Source organism: Lygodium microphyllum, chromosome 26, assembly GCF_053477565.2.
Source record: "Lygodium microphyllum isolate KBCC chromosome 26, Lygodium_microphyllum_v1.1.10, whole genome shotgun sequence".
Taxonomy (NCBI): Eukaryota; Viridiplantae; Streptophyta; class Polypodiopsida; order Schizaeales; family Lygodiaceae; genus Lygodium; species Lygodium microphyllum.
This window is the reverse complement of record NC_141160.1, coordinates 121,067,379-121,085,284: the sequence shown is the minus strand read 5'-3', so window position 1 is coordinate 121,085,284 and position 17,906 is coordinate 121,067,379. Positions and strand designations below refer to the sequence as shown.

Genomic DNA, 17,906 nt, shown 5'->3' with positions numbered 1-17,906 from the left:
GGAGTAGAGTGAAAGCAAATCCCCAAGCAAACCAAGGGGCAAATTGGTTTGAAGACTTGCTGGTCATTTATGACAACAAGAGGCACTTAGATTAGCAAAGGAGATTAGAGAATCTTTGTTGTACTCCATTCATCTGGATTTAAAGATTTAAAAATACCGTAAGGAGTATCAATTTTAGGGCCAACAAGCTGTCCATTACCCAAGATTAAAGTGGTAAAGTATGCATTTCCGTTTATGTGAATTAATGACTTCTTGTAGTTATTGATGATTAATCAGGTTATTACCACTCCTCCCCGAGGAGAAAGACTAGTTTCAAGGAGGTGGAAGAGATGGGAAGTAATGAACATGCGCAAGATCTCTCTCCAAGAAGAGGGCCCTATTGAAAAACATGGATCCTTGAGCAAGGTTTAGCTATGGAGGATGAAAGTCAGTGACAAGAAGCATGATGACTGAGAATGGACACATTGACTATTACTCTAGTGAATTAGGTTCCAATATAGATTAGCTTGGACCTCATAAAAACAATCTTCAGTAGAGAGAACAAGACTGAAAGTACAAAGTACAATAGCATTCTCATCAAATGATAGTCAAGTACATTGCTATATAGTTCCATGATGGTAGCACTTTCCCACACTGTGCCTATGGGATATAGACAGCTTCTCCTAGGCTGTTGCATGTCCCTTGCCCTACTGCTCCATACAAAGAGGTTGTCATAGAAGTGTGATTGCATATTTCTCAACAGGCCCATCGTTGATGGAGGTCTCGATGGCGCTACACCATCATCAAGTTTATGTGCAACGTGTAATGGGAAAGAACCATATATACCTTGAAACCAACCTTCCTCCTTGGATAGGGTGGAAAATAACTTGATTAAGCACTAATTATAATAAGCATAAAATTCGCATAAACTGAAAATGCACACTTTACCACTTTAATCTTGCACATTGGATACCCAATTGGCCCCAAAATTGGTGCCTCTTAAAATCTCTCTTTATCTTATACTGCAATTAAATGAAGTACAACTAAGATTCCTTAATCTCTTCCACTGATCCAAATACCCCTTGCTGCCATAACTGATCAACAAGCCTCCAAACCAATTTGCCCCTTGGTTTACTTAAGAATTGACCTTTCTTGAAAGAAAAATTTGACCCCAAATCTGATATTGGTTGGCTGACCTCTTCAATCTCCCTAAAATTCCTCAATTTCAACTACTAGAATTCAAGTCCTAGGCTCTCAATTCTAAGCATACATCCCAAGGCAGCTATCAAAATCCTAATTTGCACTATAAATTAGAGTTTATAGCAAAGATTGATTGAAATCTCTTCCTTTGATGACTCAAACTAGTGAAAAATACTAAGATAACTTGAGAGAGGACTAGGAGATGAGAGAGAATACTCTAGAGACAAATTTCAGAGTTTCATCGCAAGAAACGCTAAAGAGCTACTACTGCCCTGCTCAAATAACCATGGAAGCTATCACCTACAACTTAGGACCACTAAAAAAACTGTTGTCCCCTCATGTATACTGTCATCTACACGAGAAGGACCTTGGGCTATTGTCACCTGCTCTTAGAGAGCTCCAAATTGTTGTCACATATTATAGGACTAATCCCTTGTGGTTGCAAATCACATCAGCAATTTCTCCTTTGCTAACTAAAAGCTTCATTTTCTCTCACAATAGCTAGAATAGACTTTCACCAATCCCTAAAAACGTTTTTCCCACTTGCATGGGCAAGTTTTGCCAAGTGGCATCCTTCTAGTCCCATTTTTCAGTATTATCTAGCGTATTAAATTAATTTTTAAAATATTAATTCTGAAAATAAATTTAATAATTATTCTAGTGCTCAAAAAATTAATTTCACCAACCAATAATTAAATTGACTAAGTCAATTTGTCTTCCAAGTATCCTTAAGCAATGATTAGCCCTTAGACCAGCATTAATTAATTAATTAATTCCTAGTCTCAAATGTCACCACAGATATTAATGGCCAATAAATTATTCTAGGTCAAAATCTAACATCGGGCACCACCTAGTACTTGTCAAGCATAACTTATTATAACTTTTGCCTTTGGCACCAACTAATATCTCGGAGTCTTAGGTCCCACACTGTGAAATAATCGACTTACACCTCACATATGCAAGTCACATTAGCACATTTAATTAACTTTTAATCAAATGCTAAGCAAAGCAATAAATTTCACATCCTCGTGATATACCTTTATTGATTGAGGAGCTAATGTCAAATTGTTATCATTCTATCAAGCTCTTCAACCTTTTTGGCTCTGTGAGCAATGATTAGTTGCACCTCCCTGTCTATGATAGGATAAGAAGGTATCTCTTCAACGTCGTCCAAGATCTCCACCCATGTCACAACCTTGCAAAGTTGGCTATGAAAGCCACTCCTGCTCTATTCTCAGCATAGGCTCCTTTCGGGACTGAGTAGGTAGGGAAGTATCCAATGTCTTCTTCCCTCGGTAATTCCTATTTTTAAAGATGAAGTGTTCCAATCAAGGGCCTAGGTTTCTTCAATGCTCAATGCAACAAACACACTATGCAAGGTAAAAATTGACCCCCAAACTCCCTGTCTTGAGAATTGGAATAAAAATCTTCTGGCTCCTTGGGTCTAAGAGGATATGTGAGGGAGGTGTCGATGTGTGTCATCTACCGGAGATGGATTTCAAGTGCAGTAACCACCAGTTAGAGCAAAGGTGCTGAAAACACAAAAACGACCTGATATAGATTATAGAAGCTCATCACCAACAACAATTGGATGCTAGGTGGCAACTATAGACCACATAGCAACAGTCGTCACGGAGGCTGGACAACTAGTGAAAGAGGGTTGATGGCTAAAACCTACAAGACAAGGATGGGGCTTAATAGTGGGCAGCTTGTTTATTTATAAACATGGAAAGGATCCTCCCAAATTAGGGTTTTGCATGTACGACACAAAACTCTCCAAAACCACTCTCCATTTAATGAAACTTTTGGTAATTTGCTATTTTGGGGCTGTTTTAAAGAGCTAATCAATGTGTAATGAATTTTTAGCTCAACATCTAGTGTTGTTTACCCCCTTTATAGGTTACATTTTATGCAGATATGTGCCCCTGTCTACTACGTTTTGGATTTGTAGGTCTTATCTACCCCAGACGGCATATTTATTGCAATAACAAGCCTTCTATTGGCTGCAATTTTATGAAGGCAGCTCACCTTCACTTGCATTTTGTTTCCGAGCTGCAAACAAACCCTTATCCTGCTATATTTTGTCCAAGGGAAGCTACATATCAGTCAAGCAACCTGTGACCTTGGACTTGGCCGCCTTATGGGATCAGGGTCAAATGCCAAAGTCCGCTCTTTCTCTTTTTGAGTTATGCAAATTCTATACTCGTGCATGTAAATGCATCCACACTACCGTAGAAGTTTGGACAAGATTGGCAACTCTCTTTCGGATCCAATCTTTTAGACGTCGATCGTCTCTCCTCAAGTTGTAGATATGATAGCTTCTATTGCAGATACTCCTAGAATGAGGGGCCACATCCACAGGATAGAGGAGATTCACGACAAGCTTGCATCTCTTGATATGGACATTTCTTCAAAGGACCTAACTATGACACTTCTCTCACATCTTCCATTACAAACATATGATGTGTTGTACACCAATCTTCTCACTTCTCGTAGCCAAGAGACTATCACTTTGAAGGAGCTAGTCCCATTGGTGCTTGAGCAAGATGCACATCACAGGAGACAAATTCTCATGGAGCACATGACCATGCTTATGCGGCTTTATCTACAAGTACAAAACAAACCAAGCAAAAGAAAAAAAAGAGGCAGAAGTCGAAGTCATCTTTGAACTCTAATACAGATTTTGTGGAGAAGCATAGAGGATATCCCATGTGTCCTCATTGTGGGAAGACCTCACTGTTAGAGATCATCGCCCTGGTCGGACTGCACAGTCCAGTCCGACTGCCACATGGCAGTCCGACTGACTGCAGTACAGTCGGTTGCATTTAATGCAGTCGACCTGCTATTTCTGGTGCCTGTTTTTTGGCTATTTATAGCCGAGTTTTCAATCTTCTGGACACATTCTTCTGCTCGCAGATTACTGGCTGGTGGCTCGCGCAAATTCCGTCTCTGTTCGCAGATTTCAGACAGGAGACAGTGCAGACTGCGGTGGACTTCGAGATGAACAACAGGTTGCATCGTCGAGGTGGAGACACGCAGTCCAGCGCACTGCGCCCATGTATATATCTACATATCTTTGTATACAGCACACTTTATACAGCAGATCTTCATCTTCCACTCTCTTCTCTCTCTCTGCGTTCTCTCTCTCTCAGTCCTACGCTTCCGCACCGCTGCACTCTGACATGGTATCAGAGCAGTGTTGAAGGGCTGACTAAGTGCAGAACCAACGTGAAGAGGAGTTTCTATTGTGACACAAGGCTGCGTTTTCAACATTTGAGGGCAGGCAGGAGGGCTGCGCCTCCGAACAAGGCTGAAACGAGCGTGAGCGCGCGGGAAATGAGTCCAGGTGGTGGATTTGCTGCTGTTTACTGCTGTTTGACGAGGAGGAAGTTTGAGTTTTCAGCTTTCAAGTACAGGTTTTGCTTTTTCATCGCCTCCAGCGGGTGAAGAAGTTTCAGGACGCGGAAGAGCCCTAGCAGGCTGAGTTATCACAGTCAAAGGGGGCTGCTTTTGCGTTTGTGAAGGCATTACAAGTGAAGATGTCTACCAAGATTGACTTGGAGTTCCAGACGATTATGGACCGGAAGGTGCCTATCTTACCGGCTCTTCCCGCAGATCAGAAGCTCGATGGCGACAACTACCGCATCTGGCGCGTCATGATGTTGGCCATCCTTGAGTCCTATGATTTGGCGGAGCTTGTACAGGAGGAAATCGACCGGCCCTCGGTGAGAGATGAGTCTAAACTCTCTTCCGATGCTCGTGCGGAGTTGGCCAGGGCACAGTCTCACTGGGACAAACTGAATGCCAGGATTCATTCCTTTCTTTTTCTATCTTGTACTACAGCCGTGATAGCTCACATCGAGCACTTGACGGTGGCTCAAGAGATATGACTGGAGCTTGATCAGATGTATAACCGGATGACCCTTATGAAGCGGGTTTCTTTGGAGGTTCAAATGCAAACCTTGTCCGTGAACAAGTCTTCCTCGTTGCGGGAGCACATCAACAAGCTTAGACAGCTTCAGATGCAGGTTCAGAATGCGGGGAAGCCCATTTCCTCCGAAGACATGGCGATCACACTCTTGTCCCAGTTGCCGCCACGATTCGGTGCTTTCTACTCCGCCCTTATTGCTTCGAGGCGAGAGTCCACTCTTCGGTGGGAAGAGTTGGTTCCTATGGTCTTGGACCAAGAGGAACAACTGAAGGGACAGAATGCTTCCAAGTCGGAGGCACTGACAGGTCAAGCCTCTCAAAAGAAGGGGAAGGACCAAAAAAAGAAGAAGGGGGATAACAAGTCAAAGAAGGACAAGGACAAGGACAAAGAATCCACATGCCATATTTGTGGAAAGACTGGCCATTGGAAGAAGGATTGCCCTGACAAAGACAAGAAGGACACCAACAAGAAGGACACGAAGGATTCTGAAGCGGTGGCTGCACCCTCATCAGCTGCATTTCTTCATCTCGCTGTCATTGAGGACTCTACACCGAATGCTTCTGATACTGCAATGACGGCTCCCCAGGCTCGAGAGTGGATCGTTGACAGTGGTGCCTCCCGGCACATGAATCCTTCATCAAATAGTGTTGCCCAGTTGCGACCCTCGCGTGGGCAGATTCTCATTGGAGATAGCTCTTCAGTGTCTATTGCAGGTCAGGGTGAGATGCAGCTTATTCCAAATGGACATGGTAGTACCCATACCTCAGAGGTCTTGCATGTACCAGGTTTAGGGTATCATCTACTGTCAGTTCATAAGATTTGCTCCCTTGGACTTTTGGTGGAGTTTGACAGTGATTCGGTGCGAGTCCTTGATCATGGGTCAAGGAAGGTTCTATCATCCGGATATGAGGAGAACGGTATCTATAAATTGAAGTCTTCCACCGCCCTCTCTACTCTTCTTCTTACCTCTCAGACACAGTCAGAGTTATGGCATGCTCGGTTTGGTCACCTCAACTATGATTATCTTCGGAGGGCGTCGCGTGGACAGCTTGTTCGAGGATTGCCGGATATAGTGGTGAGCCAGCAGCCATGTGTCTCCTGCATTCGTGGGAAGCGGCATAGGGATGCCATTCCCCAAAAGCTTCGTGGCGGTCTACTTCACCGATGGAGCTTGTATCTACGGATCTTTGTGGCCCTATGAGGAACGAGTCCTTGCGAGGGAGCTCGTACTTCATGTTGATCGTAGATGACTACAGCAGGATGACATGGGCCTATTTCTTGGCATTGAAGTCAGAAGCTTTCTCCCACTTCAAGGATTGGCTTCTCTTTGAGGAAAACCGATCGGGCCGGAGATTGAAGACCTTGCAATCCGACAAGGGTGGTGAATTTGTTTCTAATGAGTTTTGCTCGTTTTTGTGCAGATAAAGGTATTCACCAGGAGTTTGCTAATACCAACACTCCTCAAGAAAATGGCATTCTTGAACGGAAGAACCGCAGTGTGATCGAGATGGCGCGCACCATGATGGAGCATCGACAGACACCTCAATTTCTGTGGGCCGAGGCTGTGGCTACTGCAGTCCACATCCTTAACCGATCCCCTACTTCGGCCGTTGATGGGATGACACCTTTTGAGGCTTACTTTGGGACTAAGCCCGATGTTTCTTATTTTAGGGTCTTTGGGTGTGATGCCTATGTTCACATTCCCAAGGCTCATCGTGATAAATTTGAAGCAGCTTCCCGAAGACAGGTATTTGTTGGCTATAGCTCCCAGTCCCAAGGCTATCGTTTGTATGATCCCGTCAAGCGGGATGTATACACCAGTCAAGATGTGCGGTTTGTAGAGGTTCCGGCCATCCCAGCGGGTGAGAAACATCCCGTTCTTGGAGATCCCGGGGAGAGTTGGGCTCCCGCGACAGTTTCTTTGGAGCCCGCGTCTTTTGATTCAGATTCTATTTCTGACACAGAGTCTACTGTTCCACCGGTCAACCCCGAGGAGTTACCACCAGTGGATATCCCAGAGTCCTCAGCTGATGGAGAGAGACGAGGAGAGGTCCGGCCTCCTCCTCGTTGGGCCCGTGACACGCTCCGTGATTCAAGGATTGAGGGGGTTCCTGAGGAGTGGGGACCGCAGGATGGTCCGCGGCGGTCACGGAGGCACCAGGCACATTCTACGGAGCTTATTTGCTCTAACTATTGTTTGATGACCCGTGTTATGCAGGATCGAGCGCCCACCTCCGTGAAGGAGGCTTTACAATCCGCACCATGGAAGAAAGCTATGGAAGCCGAGTTGGAGGCTATTGAGAGGAATGGCACTTGGTCACTCGTGCCACGCCCCCCGAATAAGAAGGTGATTGGCGTCAAATGGGTCTTCAAGACCAAGTACCTTAGCGATGGTTCTTTGGACAAGCACAAGGCTCGCCTTGTTGCTAAAGGTTTTGCGCAACGCCCAGGGATTGATTGTCATGATACTTTTGCCCCCACTGCTCGTATGGCGACTATTCGAGCTGTTCTTACCTTGGCTGGCCATAGGAGATGGCCTGTTTACCAATTGGATGTGAAGTCGGCCTTCCTCAATGGTGATTTGAAGGAGGAGATCTATGTTGAGCAGCCTCCTGGATTTGGATCTTCAGGTGGGAAAGTCTACACGTTGAAGAAGGCCTTGTATGGCCTCAAGCACGCTCCGCGTGCATGGAACGAGAAGATTGATTCGTTCCTTCAGTCACAGTTGGGATATCGGCGTTCTAAGGCCGATCCGCAGCTTTATGTTCACACTTCCGAGGATGGTTGTGTGCTTTTTGTGTTGTATGTTGATGATTTGATTGTCACAGGAGATCATGCACAGAAGGTCCAAGAGACGAAGGCAGCTTTACATCGGACGTTCGAGATGACGGACTTGGGTCTACTCCATTTCTTTTTGGGCCATGAGATTTATCAGTCTCAAAGGGGGATCTTCATCTCTCAGCAAAGATATGTACAAGAGCTCTTGGTTTCTTTTGCGATGGAGGATTGTCGGACCCTTTCTACTCCTATGGATCCGAACTGGAAGGCCACTTCCCATTCAGCTTCTCCCATGGCGGATGCTTCCCGCTATCGTCAGTTGATTGGATCATTGATTTGGCTCCTCAACACTCGTGTTGATCTTTGTTTTGCTGTTGGGCTCTTGGCAGGGTTTATGAGTGAACCTCAAACGGTGCATTGGCAGGCTGCTCAGAGGATACTTCGGTATTTAAGGGGGACGTCTGATTTAGGGATTCATTATCCAGCAGGCACAGGTGGTTTAGATCTTGTACTTGCAGGTTGGAGCGACTCGGATTGGGCCGGTGATGTGGACCACAGGCGGTCTACTACAGATTACTGTTTTACCTTGGGTGCAAGTGTTATCTCATGGAGTAGCAAGAAGCAACCCACGGTCGCCCTTTCGTCTGCTGAGGCGGAGTATCGGGCCGCGTCTTCCACCACATGTGAGGCTGTGTGGCTTCGGAGATTGTTGGAGGAGCTTGGCTGCCCCCAGACTCGTCCTACTTTGCTGCAATGTGACAATGAGAGTTGCATTGCCTTGGCACGGAACCTTGTTTTTCATGCCCGAACGAAGCACATAGAGATCCAGTACCACTTCATCAAAGAGAAGCTTCTGGATGAGACCATCACCGTGGAGTATTGCAAGACGGAGAACAATCTTGCAGATTTGTTTACGAAGGCCCTTCCCCGGGCTCTCCTTCGGAGACATTCCAGATCCCTCACGCTTCTACCTCGCCTAGGCTCTGAGAGGGGGTGTTAGAGATCATCGCCCTGGTCGGACTGCACAGTCCAGTCGGACTGTACAGTCGGACTGCCACGTGGCAGTCCGACTGACTGCAGTACAGTCACTGCATTTAATGCAGCCGACCTGCTACTTCTGGCGCCTGTTTTCTAGCTATTTATAGCCAATTTTTCAGTCTTCTGGACACATTCTTCTGCTCGCGGATTACTGGCTGGTGGCTCGCGCAGATTCCGTCTCTATTCGCAAATTTCAGACAGGAGACAGTGCAGACTGCAGCGGACTTCGAGGTGAACAGCAGGTTGCATCGTCGAGGTGGAGACACGCAGTCCAGCGCACTGCGCCCGTGTATATATCTACATATCTTTGTATACAGCACACTTTATACAGCAGATCTTCATCTTCCACTGTCTCTCTCTCTATCTCTCTGCGTTCTCTCTCTCTCAGTCCTACGCTTCCGCACCGCTGCACTTTGACACTCACACCCCAAGGAAAACTGCTAGAGGAAATACCCTCACCTTCGTCCCAAAGCAAAGAATGGATCTACATCAAAGCCGTCAACTACCTCTACTTAATCACCAACTATTACCACTGAGTCCGTGTTTCTACACATTCATCAGGTGGAAAAGCCTTCTTCGACTGTCTAGTCTTCTAAGCAACCTTGGCTCATTGGCACTGGCGTATCGGATCTCTATCTATCAGACGGTATCGTCACTATTAGTGGCATCTCTTTGGTGTCTATTAAGGCTATTGGAACTTTGCCTCTATTGTCTGACTGTCCATCAAGCTTTGTTTCAAAAGCCTTACATGTTCAAGACTTGAGCTTCCATCTTCTTTGAGTTTATGGCCTTAATAGACTCAAGACTCGTATCGTCTTCACCCACTGGCCATGAACCATCTTTGTTAAGGATTCTTCTACAAGAGCCACTCTAGTGATAGGTTGGCAAGAGAGAGCTATACATGCCCCATTCCCCTTCCATTGTGCAAAGCCCTTTGAGGCAACTTCCTATCGCCGCACATCCGTTTCCAATTGTGCACAATTTATTCCACAACTTCCATCCCATCCCCCACCATCTTCTCTAGTGATTCCCTCGTATCTCTCATCCCTTTCAGAAAGGGACGATATGGGTGGTGCCGTTGTGGATTCCCTAGCCCTTTGTGTTTCAAAGAAAGCTTCCTAGGATAGTGAGGAGTTTCTTCAAGGCTTCCAGTCTACTTTTGACCTTTCCATTACGTGGCGACCTCTTTTCTTTGTCACTGAGCCACCATCCCTTGCCACTTGCACCTTGGTCATTGTCGTTTCTATGTAGCTTATGGCACCTTTGATAGTTCCTCACTATCATCTCACTGTTAGGTCTCAGGCTTAGTTCACCCATCCCCAACTTGAGTTTTTAGGACTGATCCATTCGAGGCCTCTCCATTTTCGTTGACCTTTGGTGGTCTTCTGTTTAACTAGCTTTTTCTCTAGAGAGAGGGTCTTGCTCCTTTGCTAGCATTCATCATCAACAGAATTCACTGGCATTGGCACTCTTCCTACCACCCTCAGATCTGCATCTCCATTGGCCTTCAATCACATCTAGGATCAAAGAGGAGATGTTAACAATCATGTGTCTTCTATGGTCATCTCTTGCATGTGAACCTCAATCTAAGTCAAACAAGGACATTACCTTAACATTGTGTTTGTCTATCATTTTGTGTGCTTTGGACTCTTTAGATGAAGGGCACATTAGTGCATTTCTTTTTGGGCACTTTAGACTGTCCTAGGCGCCCATATTTTGGGCCTAGCCACTTTATTAGCAATTGTGGTCCTAGTTTATATGCAGCCTACCCGCCCTCTCTCATTATCCATGATTGTCCTTTGTGATCAGCCAGCCCTCCTCATCTCTCATCCCTCTGCTACTCTCTGGCACCCACACTAACGCATAGAGATGTATGTTGGGGCTGACCATTGCAGCCCTCCTCATCTCTCACCCCTCTACTATAGTCTAGCATCCACACTAATGCATAGAGCTGCATGTTGGGACTGACTATTGCAGCCTTCTATCCTTCAACCATTGCTATCAGATTGTTCCTTCTCTCACCTATGTTCTCCTTCAATCTCCTCTCCATATTCACTTTCTCTTCAAATGCACACTCTCATATGTCAAACCTATAAAGGCAAGATAGGAGGGAGAAGATAACAATGTCCCCCTAATGGTACAATGGAAAACAAAGTTTCTAGAATCTGAGAGTGTTGCCAATCCCACAACCTTTCCTCATCTTCATTGATAAAGAGGATCTTTAGCTCTCAGAGCTCCTCTACTCTGATACCGTGTAAAGAAACCGTAGGGTTTGCAGAGGGAAACAATATATAGCACACTCTAACAAAGAAACTCAAATTTACAAAAGAAGATGACTAGATGGTGAAAGAGGCAGCCTTAATGGCCTTTGCATTCACTATAGAAGAGGAGTCCTTTCTAGCCTTGGCATTTGCCTTCACTAGAGAGCCAAAGTCAAAATCTGAATCAGAAGATGAGAATGACTTGTTGGAGAAGTCCTTACCCTTCTTTTTCTTCTTCTTCTCCTTCTCCTTCCATTGTGCCACTAGTTTCTTCCATTCCTTACAAAGATGCCCCTTCTTTCTCTAAATAAATACCCTAATGCAAAAACACAAATAAAAGCATAAGACAAAGCATAAACTCAACACAGAACACACTAAATGAAAAAGTGAATGAATACTAACTACACAATGCTCGTGCAGCAAACAAAACATGCACGGAATGAATACTAAACCTTGAACTCTTGTGTCTCGAGGACCCAAGTAGAGATAATGAGCTAGAGAGTGTGTCATACTCCTGACGAATCCTGAAACGCAACAAGGCAACCTTCAAGATGTCGAACAATAGCAAACACAACAATGGATGATGCAAGATTAGTGTGGGTAGGCAGAGGAGAGAGAAAACCAACAAACACAGCCATTAATGATGATTTGGCAAGCTCACGGCAACAAAACGCAGGTTTGATGACATGGGCAAGTTTCGAGTCCTCAACAATCTAGAATCTCTCCCCATTTTAACTCTCTTGAACTACTCCCCATTTTAGGATTTTTACATTGAATGAGCATTTTTAGGGTTGTTCAGGAGGCTAATCATCATGTAATGCATATTTTAGCTCAACACTTGCCACAATGATAACACTATCTTTCCTTCTTCTGCTTATCACCCCTCTTTGAAGCTATAAAAGCTTCTTGCTTGTCACCATATCAAGATGGTAGCCTCCCATATAAACACAATGAAGCCTCATGCTCAAGTAACATAGAGATCATATACTCAAACTTAACGAGTGTTACCAATGTCTAGGCTCATAAGGTGTTGGCCACACCATCAAACTCAAGAGAAAACTTGTAGAGAACAATCCCCACAAGATGTGCTTCTAGAAGGGTAAACTACATGTGTCAAAGCTAATCCTATATTTGCATCATCCAAAGAGAGAATGCTTGATTCGTATCAATCGCCTTGAACCTGACAATCTGAAGTTGACCATAGAGGGTCACATCTCGCATGGTCAATAGAGCCTCAAACATAAGCCATAACTTCTTCCACACTTCTAAAGAGGTCCTATGGGAGGTAACCTTTGGAAGTTCAATAGAACCCAATAGTCACACAATATAGTTCAAAACACAAAGAGAAAAACAAAAGTGAAGAGAATGTAGTGACAAAAGTGAGAACCAACGCGTGTGATTTACCATTTGAGAAAGTCCAAATCAAGCTAAAAACACAAACTTGTCCGAAATTGGTACTACCAATGGGCAGATCTGCGAACAAAAGTTAAAAATGACTACAAAACATCAAAATTGTCAGTTGTACCAGTAAATTGTCAGCACTTTTGGCAAAACATGACATTAAATCGATCAAAATGCCAACTGTCCTAATGAAAACAGTTGCGAATCTGCTCAAACTGCAAGCAAGAGAGTAAAATGCAGGGGCAGACTGCAGAAATGCAAGCTGGCCGCTATAGACTGGTGGTCTAGGGCTGACAACTGCTGCCACCCAGCACTTCTATGGTTGCCTGGACCTATCAGAGAGAGATTAGCAGCAAACATAGGCTGTTTGGAATAGTAAATGTGTGATCAAACCTGAAAACAGCAAGCGGCACCAGACCCAGTAGAATAGGCTTTGATACCATGTCAGAAAACTGTGAAACAATGGAAGCAAAGAGAGAGTGCTGAAATAGACTGCAAGAACACAATGAACAAAAGAAAACACTCCAAGAACACAAGAACTCAAAGAGAAAAGGCTTGGGAAATGGAATTGAAATACCAAGGCACAAGAACAGTACAAAGGTACACGCAATGCGGCACCAGTTTCCCTCTTTCCAAATGGAAGCAATCGTGCTGAAGGATGAGCATCTGAGTGACTAAAGTGAATAACTGCGGAGGAGGGAACCTGCCTATAAATAGGCTACAATAATGCATCAGAAAATACCAATTGGCCAGCTCTGGAGGTGCCCAAAAATATGGGTCGTCCAGCCACAAAAAATACTAGCATAAAAAGTGAAATGCATAGACTCTAGCACCTATGATATGCACTCTGCTAACGCAGCATTCATAGAATGTCCAAATTTGTCATATGGAGCAGAATTTCCATGTCTCATCATGCATGATCACACTTTGAGAGCATCATGAAAGAAAAGCTGGCCAGATCTGGTCAATCAAGCCAGCCAGATTCATAGTACTATGGCCATTATTTTTACCCGTTTTTCATATTCTGACTATCAAAAGGCAGGCCCTGTCATCAACACAACTGTTAGTTGTTAGAAGCTTAAACCCGATTGTGTCTGCTCTCTCCTTTTCTCCCGCTGAAGTGTAACCCATTGGTACCAAAGCCTGGTGTTGTTTCAGTTATTTTCCTTGGACCAGTGCACTAAGATTTGTGGATGCAGGCCATGTTTCTGCTGCCGTACTATATGCAATCATTCAGTGCAGTTGGCCCTAATGGTATATCTATGTTACGCAAAGATTGGAGATAATCGTCCATCTTCTATACAAACCATCATGTAGTTCATGGGAAGGACCAGCTTGGAAGTTTGATGAAAATTCCCCAGGCAAATATATTTAGGCCTAACCCTTCAACTGGTTTATTGAACAATTATAATCCTGTTTGATGGCATATCAAGGAATTCAATCATCAAGAACCTGATTGTTTCACCGCTCCAAACTGCTCAAAGGACTCGTTGTAATCTAATAAGCGCCTTACTATTTTTTGCCTGATTGCTGCTAACAGCTGATACAAACGTTAACAAACGATGAATTTGCATTCTGTATTCTGCTATCTGATCTCAATCCAGGTATGACAAACTCAACAAAATGGCTCATTGAGTGTCATGTGCATCTAAACGCGCGATCTTCCTCTTACTGCTTGATTTTCTTCTTCAATGCCACCACATACCAGAACCAAAAATGTACAGCGCCATGGCAAATCCGATGATTAGCAATGGATTTCTGTTTGGACTGGGATGAATGCGCAAGCGAGGGGGCGGGAGAAGCTTACCAGTTCCTTGAGATGAAAGGACTCGCAATTCATGTTTTTGCGAACTTGTCTTCTTTCTTCTTCTTGCCCGCCGAGCAATCGAGAATCTGAGAGCGCCCAAATTGCGCTTTCGCTACTTAATTACGTGCCAGTGCGCATTTAAACTTTTGAAAAAATAAATGTAAACATGGTTATTCTTCTTGAAGATTCACAATAAACTATCCCTCAAGACTATATCACACGGGTATTCAATGAAGGGGAGAGTTGGGATCATGGGTTGAAAAGGCACCACGCATCTCGAAGAGATCTAGGACGTTGGAATGGACATTTGTGTATTTTATCGGTGCGGCCAAAGTAAACTAGGCCAGAATATCAACCACTGATGAATTCGACGAATACCTCCTCAAACTACCCACTGACGAATTCGATGCTTCAGCCACACTGATGTCCTTCAAGGGTTTCAAGCACTCTATTTCATCCTGTAATCCCTACTCGTGCAGTTCTTCCTCCCCCAAGGCATTCCTTACAGGCTATCGTTCCCTTCCCCCTCAATAGCCACATCATCGGTTACCAACACATGGACTGCCGAGTTGCGTCAAGTCTTAACAATGCAGCGATAATCAACTGATGTTGGTCGCACTTGGATGCTTGATTAGGTCACAAGATACAGTTATAGCATTTTCAGTAGAACCTATTTTTGAGGTTGTATATTCTCATCACAGAGCAAACTCTAGTCCGAAACATACATCAATCAGCATAATCGATACGTCTCTTTGCTTGGGTTATAGATCTAAATGAAGTTGATAATATTTTCAGATAATCAGCGAAAGCCAAAACATAAGATTGCAACAATAGGGTCCCTTGTGCATCTCCCCTATGGAGAACTGGATATTATCAGAGTCCATGATGATTGATGAAGCCATGGTGCAGGCCATCAGAGAGGATTAAAGAGAAGAGACAAAGGGAAGGGGGGGGGGGGGTGCTGGGGGCTTGACTTTGAGCTCTTCTTCTTCTTTGTCATCAATTGGAGTTTCTTTTTGGGGGGTATGTTCCTGGCAATTTAAAGTAGGAGGGATGGATTCCCCTTCTGCATTGTGTATGCAGCAAAGCTTTGTTTGATTAACAGGATTTTTGTAACTTCTAAATGTTACCTCTACCTGTTCCGTGAAAAGTGATTTTTTATGAGATTGTCCAATCATGATGATGTTGCATGTTGTAGTACGTTGATGGCATGGAAGAGTTTTCAACCTCCTCCTTGTATTGTAGTCAACTTGTTCTATAATGGAAATCTTTCATGCTTGTCATGCAATCATGCTTGATGAAGTACTTGTTGTGATCATGGTATACTCATGCCATGATCGTGTCATACCAGTTCTTTTTCTATTTAAGGGATCAAACCATACCATCTAGCCAGAATATGCGCTGTCTAACATTTTTGTAGGACTACTTTCAAAAAAATCTTATGCACTTTCCTTGTCTTAACATTGAGTCAAGCTGTAAAGCTAAATACAAGGTAATCTTTATAGCTATGCAGGACTATGTTCGGTTCTGCAAGTTGCTATCAAATCTTCATGTATTAAATGTATGGATTTGTAAATGACAAATTTTTTATGTAGTCATTTATTTGTAATAAGACTTGGTTATATCAAGCAAATATCTCACAGGCAACGATGGCACGTTTACACGCTTCAAAACGAGATCAAATGAGGTTGCCTTCGAGGTTGAGCGTGAAGCCTTAGGAGCATTGACAACAGACCATGTCGATATCAAAGCATCCAATGATGTTGATGTGCGTTGCAATGACGAGATGCTATAAATACATGCACCGTAAGTTTATTGATTGACATTGAATTGCATTTTTTTTCATTGTAGACATGAAATAGTTATTATGCTTAACATTTTGCTTGCCTTTATGTTCTTTCCATTTCAGGAGCGTCTATACAAGGAGATTGTGTGTCCAAATGGTAGAGTGGCACAATAGTGTCGTGCTTGTCCTATCTGTCTGAGGAGACATGTGAACGAGTTCAAAAGATTAAGGATGATACAACACTTGAATAAAGAGCATGGCTTGGACATAGACATTCCTCTATATGCAAGTTTAGTCGTCCTAGTAGAGATGACATTGTCCATGCCAATGTCGCAAAGTCATCTACCGATACCTCTATGCGGCAGAGTCAAATGTGCTTTTTCCAAAAGGAGAGAAAGTTTGAAATGGCAAGGAAAAAGTTTGAGTCTACTACCTTGAAGATAAGAAGACTTCTATGGATATGGCTAGCTATATTTGACAATTTCTAGAGAAATCCATGAGCAAATACATGGACGAAAAGTCCATCAAGTTGAAAAGAATTGAAGACAGAATATATGAGGGATACGAGAAGCATGTAAACCGTATTTCTTATTTTAATTGTTGTCTTCATCTTGTATTTTTTTAAATACATATAGTGAGTTTGCTTTATTCAATGCTTCTCAATATAGGCATAGAAAAAGGTACCTCATGGTGACCCAGAACTTGCAATTGGGGGTGTTGAACATTATGAAGATGGTGATGATGGTGTAGTCGGTGATGATGATATAGCTAGACCTCATGTCAGCGATCTTACTAGTGATGGAAATGCACATGATGGAGACTATGACCCAAAATAGGCCCCCCAAGTACCGATTTCGCAAAGAGTGCATTATTCCACAGTTTCGAAGTGTTTTGCCGGCCTTCCTGTCAATATTCAAAGGTTTGAATCTTGAGTCGCAGCCCCCATCGCCCCCACCACTAGTGAGTCTTGAGGTGGTTTTAATATTGTAGTTCTTTCCTAAATAAAGCTCATTTTATCTGTTGAAAGCTGTGTATTAATTTATGCATAGCAAAGATAGCATGCCCCTTGACAGAGGGGATTGAGATCCAGAGGTCCATGTGCTGGGGATTGAGATCTAGAGGTCCATGTGCTGGGGATTGAGATCCAGAGGTCCATGTGCTGGGGATGATATAACCATTCTTGGCATCTCTGCACCATCATCATTTGAGGCGGCTGTATGTGCGTATACATTTGTGATCTCCAGTGGCTCTATTGAGCCACAATGCATAGGAGGAAGTCCCTTGCAAATGAGGGGCCATATGGCTCATTGCAGGTTTAGGGTTGATAATATCTATTTTTTTATCTTTTATGTAATATTGTGTGATTCGTAGCATTCTTAGTACGATGGTTTTGTGTGCAAGCTAGAGACAAAGTGTACATATTGAGTTCAAATCCTCGAGATCATCCCTATGGGTGGCTGAGGTTGATACTACACTGATACAATCCATTGTTGGCTCAGAGGCCTCCACTCGGACTCTCAATCTATTTGGTTTGTAAGTAAATTTTTCGTGTATCATAGTACATTGTTATGTATGCATTTGGGTTTGTTGGTTTGGTAATCAAAGCTTCTTTTCCAGGTTGATGGAGCACATCTTATCATCGGAGATTCTTGAGAGGGTGTACTTCATTGATAGCTTATGATACTCCATTGTGAGTGGGGCATGTCCAAAATCACAAGTGTTGCT

General features: G+C 43.7%; 1 protein-coding gene across 2 annotated transcripts in view; it reads right to left on the bottom strand.

Annotated features, from left to right (window-relative positions):
• The window catches only part of LOC148013750 (meiotically up-regulated protein), a 94,085-nt gene extending 79,564 nt beyond the window's left edge, over positions 1–14,521 (bottom strand). Inside the window, exons 1-3 of one of the 2 annotated variants that reach the window (XM_087668412.1) lie at positions 14,396–14,468; positions 11,640–11,711; positions 11,409–11,503 (exon numbers count right to left, since the gene is read on the bottom strand). Coding sequence is in view for 1 of the 2 variants with exons in the window: in XM_087668411.1 (XP_087524537.1) it covers positions 14,396–14,428 (33 nt within the window). In the remaining variant the exon portion in view is untranslated. Of the gene's footprint in view, positions 1–11,408; positions 11,504–11,639; positions 11,712–14,395 lie in introns of both variants that reach the window. The other variant, XM_087668411.1, reaches the window with a different exon arrangement.
• Between the last annotated feature and the right edge of the window lie 3,385 nt (positions 14,522–17,906).